The sequence below is a fragment of the Petaurus breviceps genome, unplaced genomic scaffold, assembly GCF_028583685.1.
Source record: "Petaurus breviceps papuanus isolate PSGF00001 unplaced genomic scaffold, PetGlider_PUasm1.0 688, whole genome shotgun sequence".
NCBI lineage: Eukaryota > Metazoa > Chordata > Mammalia > Diprotodontia > Petauridae > Petaurus > Petaurus breviceps.
Window position 1 is genome coordinate 26,172,025 of NW_027186457.1, and position 12,982 is coordinate 26,185,006.

Below are 12,982 nucleotides of genomic sequence, written 5' to 3' on the forward strand. Positions count from 1 at the left end.
TTGGCTGGTTGGGAATGATTAATCAAAAGAAAAATTCCAATAACTTCCTATTACCTACAGGATCAAATATGAAATCTTGTTTGGCTTTCAAAGCGCTTGCTAATCTGGCCCATTCTGCCAGGCTTTTTACATTTTACATCCCTACATGTAGTTATCTGATCTGGAGATCAGATCCTGGCCACCTTGCTGTTCCTCCACCTTGACACTCAACCTTCTGAATCCATGTATTTTCTTTATTTTTTTTTTTTTATTAATTTGTTGTTTCCTTTTAGTTTACAGGTGAATCCATGTATTTTCAATGGCTGTTCCCCATGCCTGGAATGCTCTTAATCTTCACCTCTGTCTCTTGGCTTTCATGGCTTCCTTCAAGACAGTTTAAATTTCACCTTCAGTCAGAGCCTTCTCCTGGTCCCTCCCCTCACTCTCTACTCCCTTCTCTCCGAGATAATAAATAATACTAGTTAGCATTTATATTGTGCACAAGGTCTGGAAAATGCTTTGCAAATATCTCATTTTATCCTCATAACAACTTTAGCAGGTATCTAGTGTAGAGAATACGCCTAATAAATGCATTTATTGTTTAACATAGATTGTTTAGAAGATTGTTTAACATGGTCTCCAGCTCTCTGGGTTCCTTGGTCTTTGACTTCTGAGCTACAACTCCAGATTTCTTAAACAATGCTCAAGTGTGGCATGAGCCATCTAGTTTAGATGCTCTTAGGTCCTGTGATTACAGTGGGGAAGGAAAAGTGGGAGCAGAGCAGTATTGCAGAGGTAATACCACTAGGGTATGAGAGCCATTTTGGTGGAAAGCTGGAGAGGTAAGAATGGTGGTGTCAGCCAAAAGAATGGGGGTAGGGAGATCAAAACCAGAAAAGGTGGCTTCTGGGATGATCTTTTTATTTGGGGCATATTGAGTTTGTGATTCCAGTAGACCATCCAGGGGAGAATGGTGAGTTGGCAGTACAAGTCTGATTCTCAGGAGAGTAGATGAGGCTAAAGATGATTTTGTTGGCCATAAGCACGGAAATGATAATCGGTTACAGTGAAGCAAAGAATGAGATGGCCTGAAATGAACTGGACAAAGGCCAAGACAATAACATACAAAATGACTACAGCAGGGGCGGCTAGGAGGCACAGTGAATAGAGCACCCGGCCCTGGAAGTCAGGAGAACCTGAGTTCAAATGTGACCTCAGACACAACACAAAACTAGCCATGTGACCTTGGGCAAGTCACTTAACCCCAATTGCCCTGCCTTCCCCCCTCCAAAAAGCAAAAAGAAAAATCTAAAAAAAAAATTGACTACAGCAATGCAAAAGGAAAGAGTAATCACTACACAACAAATAACAAGCTTGGCCCCAATGAAGAGCCATGAAAAAACAATCTCCACTTGTTCCTTTGCAGAGGATGGGTGGGAGGGGTATGATCCAGAGATATGGAGCATGGCATGCGTGGAAGTTCCATTATATGGAAAGGATAGTTGGAACTATGGGAATGGTTGAGACCCTTTGGGGGCATTGTTGGGGTATAGTAAACATCTGGTCTGAGGGAAGACATGAGGAAATTTCGAGAGAACAGAAAACCTCTCCCAGAAGCAGAGAATTTCTGGGCAGGTTTCAGGGACAGTGAGTGCTCAGGAAAGGATTCAAAATAGAAAAGAGTTGGATTTGGTGATCAGCTCCCAAACTCATTTCAGCTGAGTGGAGAAGCCACAGTAATGCATGAGGGTAAGGGAGTCAAACTTGGAAGAAGCTTAGCCCCATGATCAACACAGAGAAACATGGCAAAACATAATGACTTCACCATGAGGGAAGGAAGCAGAAGTAGGAAAACAATAGAAACCGAAGGTGGCAGAAATAATGACCTGGCCTAGTCCCCAAGAAGAGATATGAGAAGATACCTCCCTTCTTTGCACAATGTGAACACTGGGTGTCGGCTTTTTCTAATGTTTTCTTCTCATTACGATAAAGGGATGGTTTTCAAGCATGGGAAAGAGACCCCCAAAAACCCTATTTTTAAAAAGTTTGGCAGCAAATGAGATAATGGTAGATTGATTGTGAATCAATTTATAAATACCATTGATTAAGTACTTATGTGCCTGTAACTGTGCTAAGATCTGGGTCAAAAGAATTATTTTTAATTTTCTAAATACGTATTATTCCCTATTTATCCTGTATATAAGCTGCTTTGCAAATTTGTTTACATGCTGTCTTCTCCATCACAGTAAGGCAGGAACTTTTTCCTCTTTCAGTATCCACAGCATTTAGCACATAGTAAGCACTTAATGTTTATCAATCGACCAATGGATTGATTTTAGAATATGGGAAATCTAAGCATGGTTCTAGGTGGAGGACAATAGAGAAAAAAACAAAACAAAACAGGATAAAAAAAATGAGGCAAGCTCCAGAATGGTGTGATGTGAATGAATTCAGATGCTAGAGGAGTTAGTCTTCAGAGAAACCTTTTTTGGAGACAAGGAAAGGAAATGTAAAGACAGATTTTGAGATGGGGAGTTCATGTCTTGATTTTGTGAGGAAGTTTAGCCATTGTCTAAAGGGCTTGGGAGATCAAGAATGGGATACAGGGCAGGGACTTAGGGGAGGAGGAGGGAAGTCAAATAAACAAAAAGAATTATGGAAAAGCTGACCCATAAACACTCCGTTATTCTTCAAAGCAAGGACCATTTACCAGGAGTGGGAGTGGCATTGGAGAATACCATGTGAGTTGCTCAGGGAGGGGTACAACAACCAGGTGAAAGGCAGTCGGTGAAAGCAGGTCACCAAGAGAAAGTCGATCTTGCTGTGATTTTAAGGGTGTCTCTAGCTAGAATGGGTTTGTAGAGTCACTGAATTAGATTAAAGTATATCTCTGAGTTTCAAGTCTGGATCTGGGATTTTTGTAAGAATCTAACCCAAAAGACTAATTTTTTTCGGATGAGAAAATTGAAGGCCTGGAGAGGTTGTCAATAGGTATTAAGTAGCAGAACCAGATTTGAACCCAAATTCTACAAAACAATTAACTATCACAATTTTTACAGGTGTGAATGGGAGAAATGGAAAAATATTTTCCCTCAAGAGAATTTTCAAGGTGTTCATAGCTTCAAGAAGGCAGCCTGGAGACAAGTCCCAGGGTTCAAGCCTCACCTTGGACATCTCAGCTTGTGGCCCAGGAAAAGCTCCTTACATTTTCAATGCCACAAGCAACTGAGTACCAAATACATTTGTGGAAGAAGTCTTCAGATAAATGAAGTAATAATAACTCAGAACAAAATAGAACAAATCCCACTGCCCAGGATGCACCAACTCCCTCTAGGTATTTTCAGACTCTCCTTCTTCAGGGTAATACTCTCTCTCCCCTGTGCCTCCTGGCTTTTGTCAAGTCTCAGCTCTGTGAAACCCTTCTCCAAGAAGCCCTTCCCAGTCCTCCCCTCTGGCATCATCTCCAGTTTATCCTGTGCATATATTGCATATGTGTGTATATATATGTAGAGAACATATGTACATGTGTGTATGTACATACACACATATGTGGCTGTTGGCATGTTGTTTCTCCCATTTAACAACAGGATGTTTTGAGCAGGGTTTACTTTTTGTACTCCCACTGACACTTGACTTTATGGTCACATCAGTAATTGAATTCCTCATAAATAGCATCAATAGATAATTTGATGTGGACCTTGTACAGGTGCCGCCACCCACGTTATTGTGTTATTTGCTCCCGAAAGTTCTGAGAGGCAGGGGTCACCACAAAGATCATCATGTTTATGTCCTAAGCATATTTTTCTGATGTAGGATTTTCCTAGGACCCAACCAAAACCAACTTTAGTTTAGGATTAGGAAATAACCAACCACTGGAGCATAGGTAGCATCTGATGTAGGACATAAAGGAGACCATTCAGTTACTAGTCAACACCCCAACCTAACTGAATTATTCTATTTCAGAACTGAAGTTACCACTCATATGGAGTGATATTCTGCCCAGTCCCTCCCCACACCCCACACTGCTTTTAAATGACCACTCTCTCCAAAATACAAAACCAAGGAAATGCAGTCCTCTTTTGCACTGTAACAATTTTCATAAGTTTGACTTTTAGAAGTTCAATATTTTAACTCTGATTTCACGAAGTGCTACTTTAAGGCTTGTTCAAGCTTTTCTCAGACTATCTGTAGCTGAAGAATTTCTTTCTGTCTTGTCTGACCATCCTAGTTAGGTAATTTTTCAACAGCTAACAGATTTAAAAGCTTTCCTACAATTTCCTTAATCTGATTTTTCACATTAGATACAACCCTCACAATTCTTCCCACACTTGATACCCACAAGGTCATAGGATTCATGGGCTAGAAGTTATCTTGGGCATATTCTAGTCTCTCATTTTAGGCCAAGAAGAGGTTTAACTTGGGGTCTGTAGTAACATTTCAACAGGATGTTCCTAGAATTCATAGGCTTCATCAGACTGACAGGAGTATCTCAGGACAAAAAAAAAAAGTGTGTGTGGGGGTGGGACTGAGATTGTGTTGTGGCACAGAAAGTAAAGTTCCCTGTTTTAGGTCATGCAGGTAGGGTGATTTAGTTCTCAGGCTCCAGATCCAGCATGCTTTGCCTGTAATCCATTGTCAACTAGGACAATTCATAGCTATTCAGTAATAGCTTTTTTCCAGATAACTATCCCAAGGGGAGGTTGGGAATACAAATTTAAAAATGAAATGAACTTTGCCAAAATTTTAGTGGGAAAACTTGAAAGCCTGAGATAAAGTTTTCCTTCTATCCAAACAAATGAAGGACCCCCCCTTCCCGACCATTCCCCAAATCAAGTGTAGTTTTTAGTCAGTATTGGATGGCAATAACCCAGCTTATTTAGGGAGTGCAAACGTGCCCATGGACTCTTCTGTTTCAAGAAAACCGTGACCATTGATTTTTAACTGGGGACAAATTTTAGGGTTGGTTTTTGAAAGTTTTGTTTTTTGGGGTTTTTTGAGAGGCAATTGGGGTTAAATGACTTGCCCAGAAACACATAGCTAATGTCAAGCCTCTGCATCTGGATTTGAATCCAAGTTCTCCTAATCCCAGGGATGTTGCTCTAGGCCACTGCATGCCTAGCTACCCCAACAGTGTTTGTTCTTTTGTTTTACACATGTAAGTTTCTACTTATATCTCATTTTAAAAACTACTCGTTTTCAAAGCATGATTAAAAAGGTGCTAAGCCATATACTAGACTGTAGAGACCCCAAGGGGCTATACTGTCACAAGCGAGGAAAAGACTGGAGAATGTGACTTGAGAAGTGTAACCACAGTAAGTAGCAAAGCCATACATCGAGCCCTAGTTTGATGCCAAGTGCGGTTCCCACCTTTGCAGCAAGGTTAAATGGGCACCCCTTAAATATACAAGGGTTGGCCATGCAGCCTGGGAAACTGCCTCCAAAAAACCCCAATAAATCACAAGACAAAAAAGGGGAGGCCCATTTCAAAAGTGTGTTTTCTGACAAGGTTTTTACAAAGATAATCAGAGTGCTTAAGTGACCTTAAGGGGCAGAAAGACTTTCTGTCCTTTACACTAATTTAATCTAAAAGATAATATTGGGAATTGAAAAACTAGTCAAAAGTTTTCTTTTTAATTACTAGAAAAATATGGAGAGGACCCAGTATATTTAAGGTCTCAAGATGCTCTGAAGTCTAACCTAGAATAAATGAAGAATATCTGTAACTTAAGAGATAATATTTCAAACATTCACATGAAGAAATCATTGAAAAAGCATTCAAATATCTACTGGCCAAGCTGGTTATCTTCCTAATATACGGTGGTGAAGAAATTTTCTTTTTTAACCTATGATTAAGGTACTGATTTACAGATGGGTCAAAAATATCTGCTCGAGTTCTTAAATATAAAATTGTTTCAAAATAAATTTAATATACTTCCTAAAAAATGAAACCCTTTAATCCTAAAATGGAATTCAATTTTTTGGATGGGAGAAGGGAAGGAGGAAGAGAATGGGGATGAGAGGAAAAAGCGACCCAAATCAGAAACCTTAATAAAAACAAGTAATTTCCCAATTTAACCTCAAGGAACGAAAACAGGATTTCTTCCATCAGATCTGCAAAATGAATTTGCTGGATTGCAATGCTACTTTAAAAATAATTTCACCAAGATGTAAATTATTTTCTGGAAATGGAAGAGTGTGAGGGAGGAGAAAATCACAATTTCAATAGAAATAGAATGTCTTTATGATTACATCATACTCAAATCTTCAAATCTGCTCTTCAGAATAAAATTTCCAAGTCAACTTTTCATGGTACAAATTGTGTAACTGTCTTCAGACCATTTAAAAATCATTTGAAAATTCAATGGAAAACTTAAATCTAACTTTAAATATGATTCATATCTGTAATTGTATTAAAGGTATTGTACTTTTTAGATAGTTTTTATCATTAACAAAGGGGAAGCTTCTCTAGGCCTATTTGCATTTTTTTTTGACTTTGAACAACTGGGGTAGAAAGTAAAAGTTAAAATCCAGCAAATGGAAGATCAAAGTTTATTTTTTACTACCTGCATACAAAAACATATTGCACATCAAACAACCAAAACAAAAATAAAAATACTCTACTAAGGACTAACATATGTAGTTTATACAGAATAAACCTTCTGGAAATTGATCTTTTCAGTAGTTCAGGTTATGTCTGAATGGACATGACTAATTCAGCTTAGTGTTTTAACTAAAGCTATGTTTGATTTTTAAATACTGTACAGTTTAATAAATAAACCAAACAAAGCCTCAATGTAGAACAGTCACTGCCAATATCACCCAGTGTCCCTGCAGTTTGAGAATTTAACAAATGTATTCCAGTGGTCTGCAGCTTTTCCTCTACATACAGCATTTAAAAAACATGTATTAAAACAGACCAGTTTCCAGACTAAACTAATGGAGAAATTACAATTCAGTGCAAAATATTTTAGACTGCATTTCGTTCTAGTTTTCCTCAGGTGAAGAAGTGGTTGCATATTATTAAAAATGTAACAAAAGCAGCTAATGCTTTCATAAAGAATATTACGTTAGGGATCCCCCCTCCCCCCATCTCTGCCATATTTCGAAAACAAAATAACATTTCCTATAGCCAGCAATTCTTTTTAATGTTACATATACTATCTCAAGGCACATCTGATGATATATTTATAACACAGTAGGTGTCAAAGAATGTTTTAACATATGATTTCTTCAGGATCCCTCCCCTTTCTTTATTCCAAATGGAGGAACTGAAAGTGCGGTGTCAAGACTGGCGATCCATATCCTATCTTTGGCAAGCTGTACGAGCACTATTGTAAATGTAATGTAAAAGAACTGTAAACTAGCAACTTCAGTTTATGACACGCCGTTGAGCACAGCGGATTCCTCAGGGGGATTCTCTTCTTCTTTCAAGATGGCGGACTTCTCTTCTTCGGGACCGTGCTGCAGTTTGGACGCCTCATCGCCAGATGCACTCGTGGGGCCATTGACAGCCTTTTCGGAAGGCGTGTGCTCTTCAATCACGTCTTTTGCCTGCCAAAGGGAGACAACTTTTTCAACTTTGTTATAAATGTAATCTAGCCAAGGAGGAACAGAGCTACACGAAAAATGTCCCTGCCCCTGCCTGGCATCCAACTTCATGATGAAAACCAAGAGACATCTACCTCTTGCTCTTCAAACTCATACCCTGCTGTAACCTGTCCAGCGCAGGCCCCAGTGGGCCTGACAGGTCTGCTCAGACCCTCAACGGTCCAATAAAACCTTGGGTCAGCAAAGTTGTGAAGGGAATTTAATCTTTCACAAGATTAGAAGTTATGTATCCATAATTCATATCCATAGACCATCCTTCAAGATCCCATTTCTCTATGACTAAGAAGAGTTGTATCACAATGTATATATGGTAAGGAACTCACTGTTAAAAGAAATCACCTTCTGTTAAGTGGATAATCTTCCTCTCATTCATCTGTTTTGTAAATCCAAACTGTGTTCAAATTTGCTTAATGCAGGGTACACATGTATTTAAGATCTGAAACCTAAGATTTCAAGATTCCTAAGATTCATTACTTAAGAATGAGTTGCATGGAAAGAATTTGAAGCATAGATCATTAGAGCTGGAAAGAAATTCAGAGATCATCTAGTCCAATGCCCTCACAAACAAGGACACTGGAGCTCAGAAAGATCAAGTCATTTGTCCTGAGTAACATCATTAATCAGTGAGCCATGAAGCGCATGCTCCAGAGTGCCATCCATTCAGTGCTCTGTGATTCCCCTTCTCATGCAGTTTATTTCCCAAATTAAGCATAGGACAGTTTAGTCCTAGGAATTTTCTTTTGTAACTCAGGCTGATAAATTAAATCAGGTTTTAACTTGATGATACAGTGCTTCAGTATAATTTATTACACTTTTTCTAATTTACACCTAATAAATCATTAGTTACCGGGTATCAAGTACACTAGCAAAGAATCTCTCCTGAGGAAAAGGAAGTTATGTATAAGTTTTAAATTTTTAATGAAAGCTCCATGAGGGTGCAGAGCACATCCCATTTAGATCTGCAATCCCAGTGCCCTGCACACAGCAGGTGCTCATCAATGCCTATTGTGTCTAAGTAGCACACAATAGAATGGGGGGTGGGGGTGGGGGCGCTACAGATTAATTCTGCTTACCATTTCTTTCTTGTTTTTAGTCAAAGTTTCCCTTGGCAAGTTTCTTTGTCTGCTCTGAGACTCAGCTCTGGATATATAATCTGCAACTGTGACTGTCAGAGATGAGAGAGAAAAATTACAGGTACTGAAATATAACAGAACATTCCAAAATGTTCTGGATTTTTAAAGGGCAGTTCCACTACTGAAGGAGAACTAATAATAGGTTTCCCATTTCTTTATCACTAAGTATAATGGATCATATTATGCCAACATTAATGGGAGTATGAAACTGTTATCTACATTAGCTTATGGCTGGTGAGTGGAAGAGAATGTGGGCAGGTCATTCTTTGCCAAGCACTCAACCATGGTTTTTTTGCTGTTGATGTCAGATAAGCAAAGAGTTGGGGGACTGAGGACTGTGGTATAAAAATCAACCCAACAACCTGAGATCCCACTGTGAAGAAGAAAAAATAGCTGACATGAGCATGTGAAGGCAGTAGAAATTGCCAACATTTTTGGACCTCCCCCACTAATTTCAACCTTTGAGAATACAAAAATTAATAAACTAGTAATTCACCTCCTACACCCTACAGCAAAATCAAAAGAACAAATTTCTATGAATACTAATTGATGAATTTTAAAAATGAAACATTTTTAAAAGCTGAAAACCTCCATTCAACTTTAAGGAATAAATTATATAGCTAAATCCTGCACAATGTTTTGCAAATTTACACTTGTCAAAAAATAATGTTGCAGGAACAATATTCTTATAAGTGGAGATATTTAATCAGAAAACTCAAATTGTCACAGATATGCAAGTTTGTTTTTTTTTTAAATGGTTTTTTAAAAAGCACAAATGAAACAACATTTGCATGTATATTTTACAATTTAATGCCAACATAGTGCATCCAAATGAGGGAACAGAGGAACACCAATGAAAAGCATCATGGGGAATTATCTAAATAATAAGCAGCTGCAGGGCAACATGCTAACAAACAGAACAACACTGGACAAAGGACACATCCAGGTACAAAAGGGAAGTCTGGAATCACTCTCCTGGCCCTGCCACCTATGGCTGGCTTTGGGGGGAGGAGGGTGGGGGAGGGGGGAGTGATGGGACCAAAAAGGGCTGGAAAACACAACACATACCGACCTCATGAGGAGCAAACCTGAAACTCTGAGGAAGACCATGAAGGTCACCCTGGTTCTGTGGACAGAGGGTAGCCTAGAATTATGAAGAATTACCATGATGCTGATATAACCAAAATAACTGAGACAACTTCATAAGCAATTATTTACTACCTATGACTGGTGACATCAGGGGATAACACTAAGCCCAAAGGGAATGTGTGCATATACTCTGTGTGTAGGGAACTGGACAGTGTACAGAATTATATTTACAATGGCTGTTAAAACCTGTGGGGGACATCAACTTTATGGAATAATGAAAACTAAAGCTGCATAAAATTTATAAAAGTATAATCCTCTTAAAGCTACTACCTATGAAGGCATGTGTCAATAAATCTTAGGCTAACAGACATCTGTCCTGAGTGGATGGTCTACTGGTAGGGGGCTGCAGGTGTCTAGAACTATGGATTCATCACTGCAGGGAATGCCTGGGCCAAAATGTGCCTCCACTTACTTAGCAATTCATATCCTCTCTAATTTAAGCTCAAAGCAGAGATGAGGTGACTCGTCCCATTACAGTTATTATGCGTTAGAAGTAAAAACCCAAGGCTTCTGATGTATCAGCTTCCCCTATAAGCTATGCCGCATACAATGTCCATCTTCAAAACACTAACAAGTTTCCCAATTTCAAGGAAAATTTCCTCAAATAGTTCATTTCTGGTTCATTTCCACAAAGTCTTCATTGTGATTGGTTCAATGTAATTATTTACAAGCTTTAACTGGCTAATTTCAAGTATTTTTAAATTATTTGTATTAGTGTTTTGTCAGTTGTTCAAAGCTGTGAAATAGGAAATGTACCACATTAAAGGTCCAGGAATTGGTTTACTATTCTAGACCCCACAGCTTTTTTGCTTACAAATACTTTCGGAATAGATTTCTATTTTGAATGCAATTCCTGTCCTTTCCACTGCAAATGTGCCCACCTCAGTACAATTGAAAAGGAGACAGGGCTGCATGTGTGTGTGTGTGTGTGTGTGTGTGTGTGTGTGTGCGCGCACGCGCATGTGAGAGTGCATGAATTTACACGTGCATCTCTTAACAACTGCAGCATCAATTTAAAAATGGTTCTAACAGCATTATTTTAACCATGCTTCTGAGTTCAACTCACGAGTTTTCCTAGTGGCTTCATTCTTAGGCATAGGAAAGGAGGAGCTGCTCTGCTATTACTAAGATGAACAGGAAGTTACTGGAATTATTTTTTCCATCCAAATGCACAGAGAGCGCACACCTGAACTTCTGATATTAGATCAGTTAGAGAAAGAGCCAGGCAACTTTTCTATTGACCAATCAAGGCAGAGAGGCAAGTAATTGTACTGGGTCTTCTCAAAAACAACTTAAATCCAGTTTCCAGAGTCTAAGAAATAGCTATTTGTATTTCCTTATGATAATCTAATTCTGCTTGGCTCAATGTAAAATTTCAAAAGCGATCTGAGAGACAATTTGAAGAGACCTTTGGGATAAGACCATTATCCCTGTTCAACCTTTTGCCCAATTGAAAATCCAAGCCAAAAGATGATGATAGGGAATTGTTAGCAAGGTGGGAAAAATGTGAAATTGTTCTAGTTTACTGTAAATGACGGATGCAAATTGCAATGTCATTATTTTATTTTTCAACTGGACTTATGATTTGGGTGAGTGAATGAAGATGGAAAGGGGGAACTCTGCACCTTCTTTGAAACTTCAGGCTCCTAAGAGGACTGACTGCCTGAGTCTCTGACTGGCCTAGGCTCACACAGCCAATACACCTCAGAGGTAGGATTAGAACCCAGACTGTCCAGGAGGCCAGGCTGATTCGATCCACTACACAAAGCTGACTCTTGTAAAACATTTGAGTATTTTGAATAAAATGCATGTTAGAAAGCTAAATGCCAATGAATGTGCACTGATTTTTCAAGGGACACTTGTACTAGCAGGGAATATTATTCTTCCAGTCTGGCTCCTGTGCCTGGAATTCAGGCCCCTAGGCACCCCTCCTCTCATTTTTCCTTCACTCCCAGGAGTCTGGGAGTGAGGTAGGGCTCAGAGAGTGAGAGCAGGCCCTGAAGAGTGGGGAAACAGAAGCAAGCTGGACCAAAGGGCAGGGCAGATAATAAGACACCTAGAGCAATGATCAAAGATTTAAAATAAGTCAGGGTGGAAATATGCCTTTAATAGTCTTTCCAAATTAAGAACAGCTATAGAAGAATGGAGGACCTTGGAATACTCTGTGATTGAGAAAAAGGATTTGCTGTAGGAGTGTAGTGTCCAATGCCTTTTAGTCTACCAAAACCCAAGTGCATCACAAAATTAAAGGTAACAAAAGGACCATATTCTACATAAAACTTTTGATTTTGTGAACTATATAGGTCCTTTTTTTCAGTTTTCAACTAGTTTTAAAAGCTTTAAAAGCTAAAAACTTTAAAAGTTTTCCCATGGATATTTATGCCCACAATATTCAGATTAAATACTAAGGGTACTGGCATTTTCAGGTTTTATTTGGGGAGAACCACGAAAGGCTGTGTTATGAAAAAAATTCAAAAATTGCTCAATTTAAAAGGGTTTATTTCTGGCTTACACAATTTCTTCACTGGAACTATACATGTGATTTCTCTGAACATAAGAGATAGAAATGTGCTCAAAACAACAGACAGAGCAAATAATTTCCTTTAAAGTACAAATCATGATCATTTCTTTTAAAATAAGTTAGCATTCTTTAAATTAGGTTAAGTATTATTAATTTTTAAAAGGTTAGTAAGTATAAAGGGAATCACACACACCATAATAACAGAACATGCATTTGCCTTGTTAGAAAAAAGGGACACTTCATATTTGGTTTTTAAAAAATCATCATAATGGCCCGTAAAAATGAGGTGTTGGATCCAGGTCCAATAAACAGGCACCACCATGCAAGCTGCCCACACGTCAGTCCATCTCAATCACAATCTAGAACACACTCCTGAGGACCAGAGCAGACTTCCTTCCATCTCAAATGTGAAGAGTCTGACAATTATGCCAAAATTGGATGAGGGAAAGGGAGATGGAATGGGGAGGGTAGGATATTCTTCTTATAAAATTTTTTTGTATAGGGCTGGGACATGGAGGAGAACAAGACAAAATATTAGTTCAATTAGACAGGTTATTAAACACTTATTGTGTCTTATTAGTTGAGTCAACAA

At 38.7% G+C, this 12,982-nt stretch overlaps 1 protein-coding gene across 5 annotated transcripts in view; it reads right to left on the reverse strand.

Moving 5' to 3' along the window:
* Positions 1-6,514: 6,514 nt before the first annotated feature.
* FXR1 (FMR1 autosomal homolog 1) overlaps positions 6,515-12,982 on the reverse strand; it is a 62,337-nt gene continuing 55,869 nt past the window's right edge. For 4 of the 5 annotated variants that reach the window (XM_069104803.1, XM_069104802.1, XM_069104801.1 and 1 more), the window contains 2 exons: positions 8,661-8,752; positions 6,515-7,530 (listed from right to left, as the gene is read on the reverse strand). In XM_069104803.1, coding sequence (XP_068960904.1) covers positions 7,354-7,530; positions 8,661-8,752 — 269 coding nt within the window. In that variant the 3' untranslated portion in view covers positions 6,515-7,353. The remainder of the gene's footprint in view (positions 7,531-8,660; positions 8,753-12,982) is intronic. The other variant, XM_069104804.1, reaches the window with a different exon arrangement.